General features: G+C 42.5%; 1 protein-coding gene across 11 annotated transcripts; it reads right to left on the bottom strand.

Annotated features, from left to right (window-relative positions):
* Window positions 1-4962: 4962 nt before the first annotated feature.
* ARL14EPL (ARF like GTPase 14 effector protein like) lies at window positions 4963-20640 on the bottom strand. 11 transcript variants are annotated; one of them, XM_080973213.1, is made up of 5 exons: window positions 20621-20640; window positions 15865-15985; window positions 10229-10273; window positions 7989-8131; window positions 4963-6082 (listed from the first exon to the last, which is right to left on the bottom strand). In XM_080973213.1, the coding sequence occupies exons 2-5, from the start codon at window positions 15964-15966 to the stop codon at window positions 5875-5877; spliced, it is 498 nt and encodes a 165-aa protein (XP_080829339.1). In that variant the 5' UTR covers window positions 15967-15985; window positions 20621-20640; the 3' UTR covers window positions 4963-5874. The 11 variants fall into 11 exon arrangements, with proteins under 11 accessions (XP_080829339.1, XP_080829337.1, XP_080829338.1 ...); XM_080973211.1 differs by lacking the exon at window positions 20621-20640 and adding an exon at window positions 19185-19678; XM_080973212.1 differs by lacking the exon at window positions 20621-20640 and adding an exon at window positions 18963-19136.
* Between the last annotated feature and the right edge of the window lie 212 nt (window positions 20641-20852).

Here is a 20852-nt window from a genome sequence, read left to right as displayed (position 1 = left end):
GGCTCAGGCTGCCTCCAGCTAGCTCCGCCTTTCGACTTCAACTCCGCCCCCACAGGACTGAGGTTTAGCGTCGGAGATGCAAAGCGGGGCGGAGAGCGGGGCGTCTCCTCTCTGTCCGCCAGGCGGCGCAGTCCTTAGTTCGCATATGCGAGATCACTTTACGCCAATGGGTCACTGCTTAGGAATAATAATACCGAGCAGGGGCGGATTTTGGGGACAGGGTGACCTGAGCGGGGACAAAATGTGGCGGGGCCCCCCTTGAAATATTTCTTATTTTCACAATAATTCCTTTTGGTACAATTGCTTTTCTAATGGAACTTCTCAGTAGGTACAACAAGTGCTTTTATATATTAAAAATATGTCCAGGGGTGCTCTCATTTTCCTACTCATATTGAAATACTGCCCCTCAATGTGGCCAAACTTAGATTCACAAAATGTTTAGGGTGTGTGTACCCCTGTGTGTGTGCCTCCCCCCCCCCCCCGAAAAAAGCACTGGGTACAACACATAGGTGGTGGTTGTTATAAAAGTTGGGTGCCAGCTTTACTCTCTGCAAGAGAAAAGAAGGTTCCTAGGATCTGTGTTCCTTTGGAGAACTGAGACACGGCAGGGTCTGCCGTAGCTTTAAGAAATATGGTTTATTCACCTATTTGCACCTTCAGTCTGCACGGAGGGAGTCCAGATCTTACAACACGGTCATTTCAAGAGGGCACTATTCAATTTCAGAAGCCTTTATCCATACAGATATTGTTCATCTTCATCATGAAGAAGAAGAAGAAGAAGAAGAAGAAGAAGAAGAAGAAGAAGAAGAATTTATATCCCGCCCTCCCCAGCCGAAGCCGGGCTCAGAGCAGCTAACAACAGTAAAATGATACAACATTATAAAATCAGTTCATTATAAAATCAGTTCAAATCAGATTGATGGCAACCATTGGGCTAGAGTTCTGTAAAGATTGCCAAAGGAGGGGGTCAGACTGTGCCTTGGCCAAAGGCCTGGCGGAACAGCTCTGTCTTGCAGGCCCTGCAGAAAGATGTCAAGTCCCGCAGGGCCCTAGTCTCTTGTGACAGAGCGTTCCACCAGATCGGAGCCACAGCCGAAAAAGCCCTGGCTCTAGTTGAGGCCAGCCTAACTTCTCTGTGGCCTGGGACCTTCAAGATGTTTTTATTTGAAGACCGTAAGGTCCTCTGTGGGACATACCAGGAGAGGCGGCCCCATAGTTACGAGGGTCCTAGGCATTCATCAAGGGACGCGGGTGGCGCTGTGGGTTAAACCACAGAGCCTAGGACTTGCCGATCAGAAGGTTGGCAGTTCGAATCCCCGCGACGGGGTGAGCTCCCGTTGCTTGGTCCCAGCTCCTGCCAACCTAGCAGTTCGAAAGCACGTCAAAGTGCAAGTAGCTAAATAGGTACCTCTCCGGAGGGAAGGTAAATGGCGTTTCCGTGTGCTGCTCTGGTTCGCCAGAAGCGGCTTAGCGAGATGAGTGCCGCAACCCCAGAGTCGGCCACGACTGGGCCTAATGGTCAGGGGTCCCTTTACCTTTACCTTTAGGCATTCATCAGATTAAACATTCATCAGATGTCTTTTCAAAACTGTTGAATTATGAAAACATACCCAATAATTGCATGTTGAACTGGCTTGCTTCAGTGTTATTTCATTCCTCCCCTGAAGTTTTTCTACCTGCCCATCTATCAACAGGTGCCTTCCTAGTTTCTTATTTTGGGTGCAGAATACTGTTTCTGCGTTTGCACCACTATGGCACCTTCCTGGGTCTGCACACCACATTAAACAGGCATTGTGCATGTATTAGTACAAAAAGGAGTGGTATCTGCATTTTATTCAGCATTATTTTAAAATAACCCAGAGCTTACAGAGGGAAACAAATATGGGCAATAAACAGCGGGAGGGATCTCTTGACTTAACTGGCCCTCTTATGTAACTTGAACATGATATAATAGGCCCCTGTAACATACTCCTAAGGCACTGTGGTACTTGCATCATAATGATAGCAGAACAATTCTGGCTCTAAAAGTACAATCCCCGAAAGATTCCTGGGTAGAATATTACATGATAACATATCTGCACTGTTTTTAAAAAGATGAGCTGTCATCTCAGGGAGACCTATGGCTCCAGAAAGTCTAGTAGTTTCAATCCCAGGTTTTGACCATTAAGCCACCCCTTTGGGTTTCAAAGAGTGATTCTGATGTATTTTGGGCAAAATGCCAGCTGGTCCCACTTCATCACTTGATGGAAAATGAGTCTGGCCTGTTCAACCACTCGTACCGTTCAACGTCTGCTAAGGGGAGAGCTTCATAGTTAATGTTCACCAGCCTTGGCCTGTTAAAAGCATAACTATGCCAGAAAATTCACAAATCACAACCGCTTTCCAGGCTCTCTTTGTTTTTCAATAGCATTACCTAACAATACAAAACTGAACATAAGTAATATTTCCAAGCCCAAGTAGATCTGATTGAGGACCGCCAGTCTCAAAATCAGTTAAACTTGGAACAAAGCCTCGGCAAACGTTTCAAGATATGATCCAGATACTTTCTTTCTGGGTCTCTGCAATCTTGCAACTGATACAAAACTTAAGTTGTAGTGTGGCTTTGTCAACTGAGACAATCCAAACTCCACACTAGAGTTTTGGAGTCAAAGAGTGAAGGGTATCTGGCTGCCTTTTAAGTTAAGTTCTCTGCTTTTTTGTTTTTAATACAATAATACTATTTTAACAGAATAATGCTATTCTTAACACAATAATGCTATTTCTAAAAATATAAACAGTGAAAAGCAGCACAAAAACAGTGCTTTCTAGAAGAGGAAGCATAATTAATAACACAGATATACAATAAAAGCTACTAACTTTAGAAGCCCAGATTGTAAAACAACAAGGTGTTTAAAGCCTGAGTGAACAAAAGTTTCTTCACCTAGTGCTGAAAAGAACATAAAGGTGGTGCAGGGAACATACATTGCTGGGAAGGACATGCCATACCAGGGTTTTGCCACTGAGGTCTTATATCATTAACCACCAGCTTCACTTAGAATCATAGAATCTTAGAGTTGGAAGGGACCCACTGATCATCTAGTCCAACCCCCTGAAAAGCAGGAATCTCAGCTAAAGCATCCATGACAGATGGCCACCCAACCTCTGCTTAAAATCCTCCAAGGAAGAAAACTCCACAACTTCCTGAGGAAGACTGTTCCACTGTTGAACACCTCTTGCTGTCAGAAAGTTCTTCCTGATGTTTAGTCGGAATCTCCTTTCTTGTAACTTGAAGCCATTGGTTTGAGTCCTACCCTCCAGAGCAGGAGAAAGCAAGCTTGCTACATCTTCCATGTGACAACCCTTGAGATATTTGAAGATGGCTATCATATCTCTTCACAGTCTTCTCTTTTCCAGGCTATACACATCCAACTCCCTGAACCATTCCTCATAAGGCTTGGTTTCCAGACCCTTTTTCGTCTTGGTTGCCCTCCTCTGCACACATTCCAGCTTGTCTAATATCCTTCTTAAATTGTGGTGCCCAGAATTGGACACAGTATTCCAGGTGTGGCTTGACCAAGGCAGAATAGAGTGGCACTATTACTTCACTTGATCTGGACACTATACTTCTGTTGAATTGTTAGATGCAGATTTTGCTGAGTAGTCTTATTGTACTGAACCTTTCAGAATTTTGTATATATGCCAATAAAGGATTGAGATTGGTCTTTGGTCATGCTTGTCTGCAAAGGGGAAGCCCATATGCTATGCAGCAAACCCTACAATTTGTACTGGATAAAAGTATAAAAAAATTTAAAACTGCAAATCTACCACAAACACAGAAGTGTGACTTGGGCACTTCCCAAAACATTGTTTTGTGTGACATTGAAGGGACTTGTGGGTACATTACGGTAATTTAAGGTACTGAAGTAAGAAGTGAACTGTTGATTCAACGCTTCCCTTGACGGCTTAGTAAAGTTGCAATCTCAGTTATGGAGTTTTGCAAGCCTTCATTTATTGAAACTAGGTTTCTTTGACTATTTTTAAAAATTCAATTTTAGACACACTTTTAAGCAAAACATTGACTCGTGTTGGAGCTATACCAAACAGCACCAGCTGAAAACCTGGCCAAGTTGGCATATCAGAAGTGATTTTCCGTGGCTGCCTGTCTCACATTAAAAGCCGATGAGGGAAAAATGAAAGTGAACAACCAAGCCTCCCAATAGGAAGTGTAATGGCTCTATTTTTCTCTGAAATAAGAAAAAGGGGTCAAGGCCACCTAGCCAATTTTGTGGAGGTCAATTGGAGTCAAAAGAAAACTACAACCAAGCAAAGAGGCATTGCGGGGAGGGGTGAACCAATCAACTCTCACAGGATTTCACATGGGATTTAGCCCAAATTTCTTTAAAGTTTTAATTTACATTAACAATTTAAGTGTGCAGCTATTGCATAACTGCATTAGTAAACTGCAAAGAGAAGCAACCACTGCAGAAACCTTGGTTAAACAGAATAACAATTAAACATGTCAGCGTTTCTCTTCGCTGCGAAAGGTGGGGCTCTCTCAAAATTCTAATTAAGTTTTCATTGTGATTTTAGCCACTACGGTATATCATTGATAACCTCTTCATATACACCACTATATTACCAGCATACATGCCCATTTCCTTTCACTAACCTCTATGTCGCTGTTTTTTTTTTCCAGTCAAGAAGCCTTGACTTGTTATCCATTTCAGTTTGTTATGACCACAGTATCTTAAGAGTAAGCAACTCATTTAAGGAAGGGGGGGGGGGAACGGACTCAAAGTTGGAAATGACACTTTTAACAAAAATCACCTGCATGCTTCCTTTTATGAATACAAATGTCCATTTTTTATGTACATTACAGGCAGACTAGTGTAAAATGGTTGAGAACGTAACTTTTAAACTATGAATTCCTTAAATACATTTAGAATCCGGGTCTTCGTACCAATAAAAACTGTATGCTTGACATTATTTAGATCCAACTTTATTTTCTGCAACTTTGCTCAAGGACTTAAACATTTACTTTGATAGCCCCTCGTTCTGCACAGATGATAAACACAGAAGGAATCAATTTTCGAGTTGTGCAGCAGCCCGTTGGGGAACAAGAAGAAGCTTTCATTAATCTTGAATTCCTTGGTTCCCCCTTTCTTCCTTCTGTTTGCAAGAGTCACTTTGCAATGCGATTTTCAGGAGGGCACAGTCTTTTCACCTGAGCAATAACAGGGTACAATAGTCTATATGAGGCATGTATAGATGCAGTCAAGAAATAATGAGCTTTTAAAGAGGGGAGGCCTGCTTTTTCTTTAATTTGCTTCTGCTGGCTTTGAATTGGTGTATTCCCAAGGCAGCTGGATCTGTGCAACGAAAATGTTCAAATCTCGCCCCCCCTCCTTCTCTAAAGCCTTAACAGATGAGGAAGATTAAATAAACTTCCTAGTAGCCAATTCCAACTCCTAACTTGTTTAAATTGAAGAAACTCAGAGGCTAGGCAACATATTATGAACCAACGCCTGGCTCAGAGCAAACGTGAACAAAAAGATATGAGAAAGTGCTTGAACTTTTTCATCTGCCCTTTTCCAGCTCCACACACCTAGTGTTCAAAATGTGGCTGTGCATGTATTTTGGCCCCCACAGGCGGAAAAGACTGCTTGGGGAGTGATTTGGAGCAGATATGTGGTGGGTGGTGAAAGTGTTAAGCTCCGCCCTCTTCCACACTCAATATTATGGTCTGCATGTCACACCTTGACAACTCTGCTACCCGTCTTTGCACGTCAGGCATTTTGTTCCTCTAACAGGAGGAATAACACCCTTCTCTATTCTTAAATAAATAAATAAGTCCAGCCTCTGTTTCACAACAACAGTGGTCAGGTAAATAGCCGTTCAAAATGGAAATCTGATAACCGGCCCGGCCTCTATTTGAATCTGATCGTAAACCCACTTCCGGTTGCAGCGACACTCTGCCCCACACTTGGTGGAGTTGCATTTAGGGCAGGGGTAGAAGCAGCCCAAGCAGTTCTTCTCCAGGCAGTCACACAAATCCGCTTTACTGGAAAGCAGCCGGCCGTGTTTGTCATATTTCTTTACGGGTCTGTAAAAGAGAAAACATGGAATCGCCATTGGTTTTCAGAGTACAAAGCAAATAAAAGTGGGAAAGCCATGGGGGGGGGCCTCCGTACTTCCTCCTGATACTCCTGCAATATACAGTGTACCTCGGTTGTTGAAAGTAATCCATTCCGGAAGACCATTCGACTTCCCAAACGTTCAACAACCGAGGCACAATGAGCAGTCTCCAAAGTCCACCAAAGTCAATGGAGAAAATTGAGAAAAGTTTGGAAACAGAAGCAATTACTTCCTGGTTTTTGGTGTTCGAAAACCAAAACATTCAGCTTCCGAGATGCTCGAAAACCGAGGTACTGCTGTACTGAAAAAACAGTTTTGATTCTCAGACCTTAACTTGAGGCCGTATTACCTAAGTCCAACTTGGAAGGATGAGTTGGGGGTTGTTTTGGGAAGATGTTTGCTAAGGACTGCTGTGCCCTGGAAGATTTTCCACAGGTAACCTAGATGTTCATGCTAAGTTATGCAGTTAAGCGCTGTAGCCATATAGGAACAGCTGTTATTTGTGCAGTTAACAAAGGACCCTAAATATCAGAAATCTGATCAGTTGCACAACTTACCTAACAAATGGGCACACGTATCAACAAAGTAGGGTTCAGCAGAGTATTCTGCAGGGGACAGCCAGGAACATTAGCCACAAAGACTGGCCAGCATGATTAATTACAATCCAAACTAACTAGAGATAGGGAATTGCATTCCTGTACTGTCTTGCAAACAGCATATTTAAAATAAATTAGAGGTGTCCTGGATTCTGATCTTGATGAGAACTATCAATAAGCCTATCCTGCTTCCTTATCAGCAGAATTCACAACCACCATCAATTCTAGTTTTCTTGGGATTCAGACTATTTTTTGTCCTCCTCATGCAATTTATTAGTGTCTCTAAGAGTCAGTTCAAAGCTGCTATTTGCTTCTGATTCAGATGCGAAAACAAAATAGAGAAGGGTACCATCAGCATATTGATGGCTCATTTCTTCAAATCCTGGACATTTTCCATGGAGTTTGTTATACTGTACTAAATAAATCATGTGAAAAAAAGGGGAATGAGAAAGTTTTGCTGCACTCAAGTACAGTGGTACCTTGGTAGTCGAATGGCTTGGTTCCCGAACAAATTGGCTCCCAGATGCTGCAAACCCGGAAGTCAGAGTTCCGGTTTGCGAACGTTTTTCAGAAGCCGAATGTCCAACATGGCTTCCACAGCTTCCAACTGAGCACAGCTTTCCTGCAGCACAATCAGAAGCCGCACCTTGGTTTTTGAACCATTTCGGGAGTCGAACGGACTCCTGGAATAGATTAAATTCGAGAACCAAGGTACCACTGTAGTCTCCATAAAGATGTAAGCTGTCTGTTACTACTTTACCATTATAACTGGAAAAATTCTAAACCAGTTGAGTGCAGTGACCCTAAGGATGGCATGATAACTTATGGCAGTTTCTTTTATGCACTTTTCTCTTGTTTTTTAAAAAGAATGCAGCCTCGGCAGATAGAAAAATCAGCTCTGCCCTCAGATGAGCAGGTAATATTTATGATCAACTGTGGTTCTACTCCAGATGAACACCTGCCTACTGGGGCTACTAAAAAGGATACAGTCTATGTTGGAGCATGGAGAACAAGAGAAGATGGATGTTACCATTGGGCCCCACTTCTGATTTTTCCCTTGTCTGCCTAATGAATGTTAATCAACTACCAATTCTGTGCCTTTTTACTCAGAAAGCAAATTCCAGAGAAACTGGTGGGGCTTAAAAGACAGTTTGCATCGTACCGCTGTCTTAAATTATGAACATCAGGACCCAGCCTTATGATCTTATGGTAATTATTATGATGGTCTGTAATTACTCCTAATTTAAAATATAGAATAAGATGCCGCATGTTACTTACTTCTTTGTATTGTTAAAACAATCCTGGTTTATCATTGACAGGCAGGCTTTCTTCTGCTGCTCTCGGGTTTCAGGGTTGAAGTCTGCTAGAAGCGGTCCCGGATTTTGAAATGCCAGGCATTTCAGCTGACGCTCTATTTGTTGCTAAGAGAAAACGAGCGGTTCTGAGTTACAGTGATAAAATACTCTAAATCAGGCAGTAGCACAGGGTGGACCCATTTCAAGCCAGACCCAAACTTAAAGGATTCTGGGGGTGTGACATGCTTTTGTACAGGGAAGGCATTCACATTCTTACCTTCCCCATTTGAAGTTTGACACCCACACCTACATATACCTGGCCACTTCAATATCACTCACACTTATTTATTTATTATCTGAGAATATAGATCCTCCAGATGATGCACAATAAGTTAAATAAAACCACATTTGAAATGTAACAATGATGACACGAGCTCACACTAAATGCCAGACCAACACAAAGCAATAAAGCAATGCCTATCCCAAAAACTCATTGTGCACATCAGGAAAGCCACAACAGAGGAGCCACCCCCAAAAAGGCCCTCTCTCTCTCCCTTGTAGCCAGCGTCTGCACTTCAGGATGAGGGGACAACACAGCGAAGAGATGCTCCAGCCATTCCCACAACCTGTCTGCTGTGCTGAACCCACTTTATTGCTTCATGAATCACAGTGGTGGATTGCTGGGTGCATGAAGGAAAGGAGGGAAGGATGGTCGACCATCACAATGCAGACGAGATCAGGATGGCAAAAGGCAGCCAACTGATTTCTGTTGCAATGCAGGAGAAAGGATTGGTTCAATCATCCATCACTCTCTTTTCCTCTCTTGCTCACCATTTCTGCATGCTCAAAGGGGAGGATTATTTTTACCATGATGGCATCAGCTGTAGGGCACATGCAATTTTATAAATTATGAATTATAAATTCCCCTCATCTTGTCATAATTTAGCAGAGAGAGCAGATGGCAAACACAGGGGTGGGGAGATAGCCAATGCACAAAGGAGAAACTAGGTGCAATGCCAGCCAACCTGTCCTGGCCAGACAGGCAGATGCACTAACTGCTACTGGAAACGGTGAACAAAATCATGATAAACCAACACTTATGGGTGTCAACAGTAAGTCATCATCAGAAACAAATCACGGTTTACAGTGAATGAACAAGCAATGTGCAGAAGCACTCGTACCCACTCTGCCTTGCCTACCCATAGGAGAAACAAACATTACGTGCAAACCACTAACTGGTAAGCCAAGAACAAACCTTTGAATCCATTTGTGGTTTACTGAGAGAGAAACAAACATCAAATGCTCTTCACATATAACACTAAGGCAAGCCTTGTGGTTTGTTTGTCCCAGAGATGCTGATTGAGTAGAACACACCAGCACACTCCTCATAGGTTTTTTTCCTGATTATAGCTCACCATTACTTGTGAACCAGATCAAAGTTAAATGACAACAAAGAAAACATAGGGCAGCACCACTGAGCCTCTTGGGCTTGCCAATCAGAAGGTCGGCGGTTCAAATACCTGCAATGGGGTGAGCTTCCGTTGCTCAGTCCCAGCTCCTGACAACCTAGCAGTTTGAAAGCACGCCAAAAGGTGCAAGTAGATAAATAGGTACCACTCCAGTGGGAAGGTAAACAGTGTTTCAGTGCACTGCTCTGGTTTTGGTGTTCTGTTGCACCAGAAGCAGCTTAGTCATACTGGCCACATGACCCGGAAGCTGTCTGCGGACAAACACCGGCTCCCTTGGCCTGTAAAGCAAGATGAGCACCGCAACCCCCGAGTCGTATGCAGCTGGACTTAACTGTCAGGGGTCCTTTACCTTTACCTTTATTAGCACTAGTAAGGAAGCTGCTAGGCAGGCATGATAATTGAGTTGCTCACTTAGGCTAATTTTGTGATGTCTAAGAGACCCTCAGTTTGCCTAGGTGCCAAGACAACCACTCAAAATGTACTGGTGTCATGACCAAGGGCCCTGACACTTTATCTACAAGGGGAAAGGCCATGGATTCAGAGGATATCTCTGACTGGGAGGGAAATGCATCCTCTGAACCCACTTGTGACATGCATCTTCAGCCTGAAAAGGTCATATTACTTTCTTCAAACACCAAGGGCTTCAGCTCAGAAGCTACTGTAATAATAATAATATATTATTTATACCCACCCCCCGGAAATGCTTGAACTCTGCTACTCTCTGCTAGGTAGTTGCCTCCCTCCAAACTCTTACCGTCTTCTTTTTCCACTGATCCCCTTCGCCTGGCAACTCAAGAATCTGAAGGCAAGGAAAAGGCACAGAAAGAATCACTGATGCAAAAACAATAAAATAGGCAGAGGTGCTACAGCAAAGCACTGAAAAAAATGAATAAACCAAAAGCCAACACATTAATAGCTAGGGAAAGATTTCAGGGTGGCCGTTTTATTTTCAGAAGCAAGAAAGGGTTGAATTTTGATTCATAATAAAATACAAGTAAGCTAGTAAATTTGTGCACCAATTCAAACGGGAGCTAAGAATGAGGTTGTGCTTTTATTTATTTATTTATAAATATCTAAGTCAGTAGTTGACTACTGTATTAATTTAGTTGTTCGAAAAGGTGAGGGGGAAGGAGGGACAAGTCAAATGATTGAATTGCAGAAAAAACAAACATCTGTTCTAATAAAAGGCTTGCACAATGAAAGCGAAATGATAAGGAGCAACATTGAAGGAGGAAATGCCAAACACATGCAGTCTGCTGAATTAGATAGACTTATGCTCGATCAACTGTGCAATGATGTGCCTATGTGGCTAAAAATATATCACCTGCCTGTGTTTGACTAAATAGCTCTCGGGCTGTTACCTTTTCCTAATATCAGCTTAGGGCTGAACGCCTTAAATCCTTCCATGTGGAAACTGTTGTGACATGACGAGTTGTTCGTCGTGGCTCACCATAAAGTCCCAGCAAGTTCCACCAGGGAACTGCTAACCTCCCTCTTCCAATATTTGTGGTTACATGGCCAAACCTGCCTAATCTGTGAGATGAATCACCATGGGCAAGCAGCTCTCCATGTAACAACAGCTGCCACATGGAAGTATTTAAAGCAGCCTTCACATGCTAGCTGTACTGGATACATCCCTCCCCTCTCTATCACAAACTTTTCAGAGCTGATTGAGGATGCAAATGTATTTGCAGATGCTAAAGCGTTAACCTACGTTGTATATTTGTAATGTGTGACTGTTTTCTTTGTGTCTGGAACTTTATGTCAGGATCTGGGCCAGATCCTTATCTCCCCCATCACGCACAAGTGCATTTGATAGGTGGGTGGGACCCCTCACCTGTCTGTCACGTGACATCACAATGCCATCCGGCATCTGTGTAGGTGGTCACCTGGTGATATCACTGACACATGAAGTTTTGATACAGGTACAAGGATGTGGGAATGTTAAGGATAGTAGAAGAGGATATATTGATTAAACATTATCCCCTCAATACAGCAGGAAGCTAGTTTGAAGATTCATTTGAATTCTCTTTAGTTAAGCAATCCAATCTGGCTTGCCCAGATGCATTATTCCTGGTGTCCCCTTTTATCCCTCTTAAAAGAATAAAGACACAAGAGTCTTTCCTTAAATGTAACAAGAAGTTTACTCACATTCAGTTCACGGTATGACCCCTGAAGGCAGGCTTTAGCTTGTAATTACATAACAAAGTGTGAATTAATCCCACATGGTGATTAAGCCCATGTGCTGCTGGCTGAGAGCCAGCAGACAGCAAAATACATTAAGAGAGCAGCATCAGGAGTACAAAATGGAGAGCAGCATGGCATCAAGGGAAAGATGGCTGTGTGACTTGGCTCTTTTGTGGAGTCAGCCAGGGTCATGCCCATCTTTTTGGTCACATGCAAGGGGAGGATGCTACAGACCAGGGGAACAGGAAGTTGTACTGGCTGGAGTAACACACAAACCCCGCCTGTGTCCACTCTAGGGAAACAAGGAATGTTGTATTTGACTGCTCCAATGGATTACATCCCACAAAGGATTTTTTTTTAGGCAACCACATATAACTTCATGAGTAGGGCAGGTGAGTGTGGCAAAACACACTTGTAGGTCAAATTGGGATGCCTCACAGCTGGAGGTTCCCCACCGCTGTTTTAGATTACTACTGCTATGCATGTGGTTTGCACTGCCACATTGCCACACCCTCATCGCTGACGACATTGATACACACATATGGATAGGTTCTTTTGACAAGCATTCCCTTTGTTGCAAAAAAAAAAAGCCAGATGGGCCATAGCACCATGTAGCTGAGTATTTATTTCTGCTTCTCAGGGAAGCAGAATGGAAAACAACCACTGGTAGAAAACTGCTACAATATATAAGAAAGCAGATAAAATAAAAGCAGCTAATGCACCAATTCAGAGAGGAAGAATAAACTAGCTATAAATCTATGTGTGTTGTGTGCAAAGGGTAGCAGTCTGCACAGTGACGCACAATACAACCTATTATATGACCCCAACAAAACCATTTGCTGCATCACACATCCCTGACTAATCCACTTTTTGTCTAAGCAACAGAATATGTAAAACTGGATTCTATGCACATGTCAACATAAACACATGACGATGTTAGCCCACCCCAGAGCGGCTATATATTTTCACCCTAAGAAAGAGAATGTTTTAGTTGCTGAATCAGTCCCTCCATAAATTTCTTGGATTGAATATTTGTGGAACTACAAAGTGACCCAGGTAAAACAACACTGTAGTAGAGTAGTTAGAGTTGTGGACTAGGGTGTAGAAAGCAGTGAAGTTCACTGTATGACCTTGGGTCAGTGGCAGTATCTCATCCTAAGCTACCTCACAGGGCTGTTGGGAAGATAATGTGGGGACTGGGAGAATTACACATGCCATCTTGATCATCTTGGAATGGAGGTAGTATATAAATGTAATAAGCAAATAAACTCATGGTGTGAAGTACTGTATTTTTTGCTCTATAAGACTCACTTTTTCCCTCCTGAAAAGTAAGGGGAAATGTGTGTGCGTCTTATGGAGCGAATGCAGGCTGTGCAGCTGTCCCAGAAGCCAGAACAGCAGGAGGGATTGCTGCTTTCGCTGCGCAGCGATCCGTCTTGCTGTTCTGGCTTCTGAGATTCAGAATATTTTTTTTCTTGTTTTCCTCCTCCAAAAACGAGGCGCGTCTTGTGGTCTTGTGCGTCTTATAGAGCGAAAAATACAGTATATTGTTTTGGAACTGATGATTTTGTGGTTGTGACATACTCCGAGGTCACTTACAGAGTTCTTACTCTTCCCTGTATCCTGCCACATCCTGGGGGTCACAAGACAAACTTAACTGTGTACCTAAAGGCCCCACCTTAGTCAACAGAATTAAGTCTACAATAGAATAGCCAAATGGATTATTAACTGCTACCATATAGAGTCATAGAACTTTACCATAGTTTGGTTAAAAGGTTGAAGATCAGGACAGGGGGTGAGATACTGAAATCCCACTGTGTCAAACCACACCAGCTGCGCTTAAACCACCAAATTTGATTTATAAACCAATTATACACAACATGGTATTGAAGCCAACTTACAAAAACAAGAAAAGTTTGTTCTGACTTCTGAACCTGCTTCTAACTACTGACATAGGCAGTGAATGTTTCTTATGTGCTTCAGAAATAGTGGAGTCTAAAATTACCAGTCCTTTGTGCTGCTCTCATGGCAGATGAATAGCACTGCACCTCACCAGGTAACTCCAACTGAAGGCCCCGAGCACAGGACTGCATTTATAAATATTTGCTTATAAAATGAACAGAGGCCTAAACTGCATCCGGACGCTGGCTGGGATGAAATGAAGGTCATCTCTGATGGTCCATTCAGGAAAGGAGGCATGAAGGAACACTGGGGCCTTGGGGTGTAGCAAAAGGTCAAACAAACATTTCAGTTTTCTATCATTTGACCCCAACTCTTTGTGACAGCTACAATAGTTCAACTTCTGGTTCATACACAACAGCAAGCCAAAATTAGGGGAAAGTGAATCTTAAACATTCTGGCAAAGTCCTTCTGGTAGCACAGGAAGAGGAAGAGGGGGAGATGCATGAATCCAAAGCTTTGCTTGGAGTTCTTCCAGCTCATGTACATAACACTAAAACTGTGAACCTGACCCATGTGGAAGGAAGTGTTAGAATTCCTGCTCCATGATTGCAGTCATGGGATTTCTGTCTTTCACAGGACGGTATATGCTTTGACTCCACAGAGTGGGAAGTGACGGAGACAGGATGTTTGTGTTCTGTGAAGTGGGACTATTGTCCTTTGTTTTTTCCCTCTTTGCTGTCTGATGCTAGAGAGAGAGGGAGCCATGTTGCAGTGCTCCATGTGTGTTTATATGTAAATAAAGTAGATTAGCCAAAATGCTGAGTTGCTGAGGTCTGTCACACGAAATGCGCAAACTCTGGGGATCCCTAAGTGTGCCGGTGTTGGTTGACATTGGTCGCTGTGATGTTCGAGCAGAAGAAAGCTTTTGAAGCTCCCGAACGATCGACCAGGAACGAGGGAACATGCCAGTCAGGCATGTGTCTCTGCCAGGGTCCTACTCGAGTGTAGGCTGAGCTCCTGACAGGAAGAGGGGTGGTCAGTAGTGGTCAGTGGAGTACTGCTTACCTAACCTGACACCCGTATGGCTGTGGCTTTCTGGGAGGGGTGAGGCAGCAGCAAGGCTGCCTAAACATGTGAACCTGGTCATTGTAGCAACAAGGATGTACTGGCAGGCAAGCTGCATTGGCTCCAACACCATGCCAAATTCTACTGGAAACAGGAGAAGATATTGGTGGTATCCCAATTTCAAAGCAGCCTTCTCAGAGAGGTTCAACTGGCACCAGTGCTTTTTTCTGGGGGGACACAGGGGTACACATACCCCTAAACATTTTGTGAATCTTTGTACTTTTGTCCATTTACTGTATTTATTTTTCCCGATTTGAACAATAAAAAGGTCATTTTCTTGAGTCAAAATGAGAATACCCCTAAACATTTTTTTAGAAAAAAAAATTGCCTGGCACCATCTTTATGAAATTTCCAGCACCAGGTGAAGAGTTATCTATTCTTTAATTAACACTTTATAGTCTCAATCTCTCAATTTTAAGCTGAGTTTTGAATTGTGCTTTAGGGGTTTTTTTAAAATTAATTTGTTATAGTTTTTTGTGTTTATACTGTTTTTAAATGTTGTTTTTTGCTTTGTGAGCCATCCAGAGAATTCCTGCTATGGGAAAACATTATTATTATTAATTATTCATATTAATCAAACTTATTAGTTGCCCTTTTACAAAATGCAACTCAAATAAATGGAATAAATAATCAACAGCCTAGTACTTACTGTCTGAACCTGTGACACATTGTCTCTGAGCTATATATCCCCCCTCCCATTAAGATGATGAAGAAAAGTACACATCACTTTATTGACAGCATAGTCTATCCTCCATTTCCTTTGTCCCATAAGGACCCTTGTCAGTAGAAAGATGGTTGAAAATATGGGCATCTTGCAGCACTTAGGAATACTGGAGCTGCTAAATAGCTAGGTTGAGGGGTCCAAACCCAAGAGAGATCTAGGCATGTTATACATTTGTATCAATACTAAGGTTCCAGACAGATTTCTAACAGGAGGAACCCCCTGGTTGGAAAATGTAAACTTTTATTTTATTGTTATTTACTAAATTTGTATACCACCATTCATCCTCAGGGCAGTTCACACACACACACACACACACACACACACACACACACAAAATACAATATAAAAACCACAGTGTGGATCAACTTAAAATTTCATTTTCTATAGTGTAATTTAGAAGACACCTTTTGAAAGATAGAAATAAATAATATGTGTGCACTCAGATATCCTACCTGTTGTTTTTGCTCTTTAGTGCAAGTGCTAATTGCTCCTACCAGCCCCGCAGCTGCAGCTTGTTCTCCTGCTGGACCATTTCCTTCTGAGGAACCATCCATTGTCAAAGGTACGCAAAACCTAAAATGGCAGGTGTACAATGTATACAGGTGAAGCATGTGCCAGACTTTAGGCAGCTAAAGGTTTTCAAAGATGGCAGCAACGAGACATTTTATAGGGCACATTAACCTAGATACAGAACCCTTTCTCTCCCATAGTAACTGAACCCAGATTTTTTATTATTCATTCTTTCTTACATTACTCCCCTGGCCGCCCCAAAAATCCCATGGATATACTTCATCTCCACATGTTAATTCCTGCAAGAGTACTTCTAAAGCTTCAGAAGGCACAACGAAAATGTTAAAAAACAACAACGGCAGATCAGGACAATTTGAGGGCTGCTAAATCTAATAACATTATCAGCAAGGATGCCAAACAGCCTTGTGGCACATTAAAAAAAAACCTAACAAATTTGTTACGTCAGGAAACTACATCAGATGTGTATGCCGTAATACATACATTTGTAAGTGTTTAACGTGTCACAAAGCTCTGCTGGCTGTGGACAAACAAACTAACAGAATGATCAGAAAGCCAGTGACAAGTATACATTAGAGTTATATTAAAAGGTATTGAAGCCAGTACAGTGGTACCTCAGGTTAAGAACTTAATTCGTTCTGGAGGTCTGTTCTTAACCTAAAACTGTTCTTAACCTGAAGCACCACTTTAGCTAATGGGGCCTCCCATTGCCGCCACACAATTTCTGTTCTCATCCTGAAGCAAAGTTCTTAACCCAAGGTACTATTTCTGGGTTAGCGGAGTTTGTAACCTGAAGCATCTGTAACCTGAAGCATCTGTAACCCAAGGTACCACTGTACACTATAAAGGTCTACAAATGTTCGCTTGGCTTTCTAGCCAAGCCACCAACAATCCTCAGTACTAATTCCAACCTCACCCACCACCTCTCTGGCCCGTGCAGAAGACGACTTCTGAAAGACACCAGGTTTTGAGGGTAGTGCAATAAGGATAAGCTTTCGGTTTCTATTCCTGATGTGTAAGTCTGAGCCCGTCTTCCCTAATCCGAAGCCCTCCAACTATATTGGACTACAACTCCCATCAGCCCCACCCAACATAGAGGACTCAGGAAGGAGGCGGAGCCTGGCCTGAATTGCACCAGAAATCTGAGATAAAAAAAAGAATATGAGGAGATACAACGGCTGCTTTTATTCTTAGCCAAATTAGCTGCAGGCATGAGAGCTTCTCTGAGGCTGCCTTGGGGGTTTCTCCCACCAAGCCCCCACCCCCTTGAGGAGATCTAGATACTATACATGCTATATACTAATCTCCTCAAGGGGGTGGGGGCTTGGTGGGAGAGACCCCCAAGGCTGTAAGTAATGGGCCCTGCCCGCTAGCCTGCTCCCTAAAATATCACTGGTTTGCTCATTTCTATATCAATTACTTTGATAAAATACATATTTTGTTATGTGCAAATGGCTTTAGATACCTATTACGTCCATAAATTACCATATAGCATATATTCAACACAAAAAAACAGTGACAACTTGTTGTTGACAAAGGACAGCTGGACAGATAAAGGGCCCCATTACCTTCAGTAGCTGAGGGCCTCATCAAACCTAAATCCGGCTCTCAGCAGGGCGCGTCATTTTAAGGGGTGAAACTTATTTCCCCCCCAAAAAAATTCTTCAGTGAGCGGCCTTTAAAATATTGTTTTTGGATTGAAGAATTTAAACCTGCTATTATTTTTGTGACTGGACAACATTTAGCTTGGTAAATCTAAGATTACCACAGAATCATAGAATTGCAGAATTGGAAAGGACCACGAAGTCCAACCCCACAATGCAGGAATCAGTATGGGGCTGGAACCCACAGCCCTGAGATTAAGAGTCTCCTAAAAACTAAAGAATTTTAATTTTACCTTCTGAAAATGTCAGGTAATATAGAATACATAACTGCAAATACTTGGCCATGCTTTTTAAAGACTTCTATGCAATTTCTCACACATTTTACTTACCAAGCAAAACTAAATTATATTAATTTAACCCAAATATGTTTTGAATTCCCAAGTCGCGTCAGAACTTTTTAGCACTCTTCGCTTTTGGAAGCTGGAAGTTTCAAAAGTCAACACACCCAACTCTCACATTTCATTTACCTGCAAAAGTTTTATTTTTATCTGAAACTCATGTGCTTCCCTGTTGCATAATGCCCAAAAGGGAAACACCAAACTCCATTTGCAGTGATGAGGCCAAAAACTCTGGCACCTAAGACAAAAAATCCAAATGGTGCTCTCAACTGTGGTAAAATATATATAAAAAACTAAGTAACTGACAATTTGCTGTTTTTAAATGGTACTCAAAATTCTGATATTTGAAGTTGACCACAACACTCTTTCTCACTGTAGGGCCAATTCCAGAAGCAGTGGCATCACTGTGTTATTCTTTATCTTAAATATGGGTTCTGCTGTCTTTACATCTGCTATGTAGGCCACACATATAACACAAGCCTGCTGTGCCATCTCCCTTCATTGCAATGTTATTTCCATCAGTGGTCACTGAAAAGTATTTCACAAAGTTTAAAAACTGAAATTGGGGGCTGTCTGACTGGTCACGCTGAAAGGCCCTGTGTCAATTTGAAGTAAGAAACAGGACTTTAAAAAAAATATGATTTTTCCCCCCTTAAAAACGAACAAACAAAAAACCTGTACAGCAACATGTAATATGTAGCTAAACTAATATGCCATTAGGTGTCACTATTGTTCTATGAAAGCGCAAGGACAGTATCATGCCACTGGAGGAATGCAAAATATGTTTCTTTTTGACACAGACTATGAAGCATTCGTTTGAATTGCCATCCCACTTACAAATCAAATACCTTGCAAGGTTTTCACACAGCTTTTATGTTAGCATAAAAATTATTGCCAATGATTGTTTTGATACATAAAACACGCATAAATCCCAATGCAAGTTTCAGAACCAGCCACTATTTCTCTCATCCCAAATACCCGCTTTAACACACAAACCCTTGCCTCCAGGGCCAGCCTTACCATTGGGACAAGGCAATTGCTTCAGGCGGCACAGAGGATGCAGCAGCAGCAGCCCCCTATGGCATTCCTCATGAGCCCCCTGGACAATTGCTCTCTCTTGGAAGACCAGAGCTCTGTATGCCACAAAACCTGGCATGCATCCCCTAAAGTAGCCTGCACATCCCCGTTTGCTCCATAACTGATAGCTGGGCCCCATAACCCTGAAGCAAGCACATCACGTACCCAGCTGTCCCCAGCCTGCCAGGTTGCTGAGCCTGCATAATCATGTTCCCACAGTGATAACTGCAAGGCTGGTCACACCTGGTCTGCCCCTGAGCTCGAAATAAGGATGGGATAGGAAAGAACTGCCCTGTAGCCATTCGAAAGAATCCCTGACTTAAGCATGCTTTGTCTACTCAAGTTCTTAGTCAATAGTAACACAAGAAAGGAAGAAATTGGGCATGCACTTGCTAGGATAGTATAAATGCTTTGGGTTTCATGCATTCGGGGACTGGTCCTTTGGAGAGATCCTGCCACACCTCTATGCTGCAGCACTGAATAAGCTCTTTTGACCTTCTGCCCGTTGTCTTTTATTGTGACAAAAAGGCAGCAAGGGAGGTCTTGCCTCCATAACATAGCCATCCCATGCCTTCCAACTGCTGGTATGAGAGGCAGTGCACACTTCATGTTTGCAGCAATCCCTATCTGTCCTGTATCCATCTTGTCGTTCCTTAGGAAATACAAGTAATTTGCAACTTAAGTGCATTTAACTTGTACACATTCAGCTTTACACACCTGGCAAAAAAATAAAAATACATACAAAGGGGGTGGGTTTCTAGGAAAATTGATTACGGCAATCCCACCCACCACTGGACCCAATGGTTTTTTTACAATACGCAATGGTGGCTTTGCACACAATCGCTGGAACCTAACCCCCACATAATATGAGAGTCGCCTGCACTGTGTTTTGATGCATTTTCCTGCAAACCGGCTTCAATCCAAATTGAGAAAAAGGATGGACCTAGCTGTAAGGTGTACACAGCTTCAGGTAAAATGGAGGGTGCTGTCCTATTGCCAGTGTTGAAATAAGAATCAACTAAACAGTCAGATTCTGTACATGTAATGTGCTTGGAGAAATGACATATTCATTTTCGCATAAAATGCCCTGGGCCAGCTTTCCTTATTTCACAAAAGTCTACCCAGCATATCCTCTGCTATGACTTATACACAGTTTACATATTTTAACAGAAAAAGGATACTACTCATTTGGGTAATCAAGCATAAACAGTTCAAACTTATGAGGATTTCAGTATAGTCTTAATGCTTCTCTTGGATAGTCATATGTCCGACTTGGTGGAATATATGTCTCTCTTTAAAGGAGTCCATTATCTGAAAAGCTACCTGTGTCATGGAGTGATCAGTGCTGGATTTACGTATAGGCTAAACAAGCTATAGGGCCCCTCTCTTGGGGGCCCCCAAAAATGTCACTATTAATATATTTCTTCTTAATTGTATTTCAGTTCAACAATTTCTCTGATAAAATACATGTTTTGTTATGTGCAAATGGCTTTAGATACCCATCAGGTCCATAAATTACCATATAGCATATATTCAACACAAAAAACAGTGACAATTTGTTGTTGACAAAGGACAGCTGGACATATAAAGGGCCCCATTACCGTCAGTAGCTTAGGGCCTCATCAAACCTAAATCCGGACCTGGGAGTGATTCTGTAAAGTATCGCTGGGTGCGGCCCCTCAGGCAGGTGTTAATAATTAGTCCCCAAAGTGGGAGCAGGTGATGGGGCTGCCCTATAAATTTTGGAGTCAACCTGCGGGGGGGGGGGGGGGGAGAGTACACGCTGTAGATAAGACTGCTGTTTGATGTCTGTAACTGCTGCCAGAGAAGATT

The sequence above is a fragment of the Podarcis pityusensis genome (genome assembly GCF_964106645.2).
Source record: "Podarcis pityusensis genome assembly, chromosome: 11".
In the NCBI taxonomy this organism is placed as follows: Eukaryota; Metazoa; Chordata; class Lepidosauria; order Squamata; family Lacertidae; genus Podarcis; species Podarcis pityusensis.
Note: the sequence above shows the minus strand (reverse complement) of the source record. Positions and strands in the feature narration are given on the sequence as shown.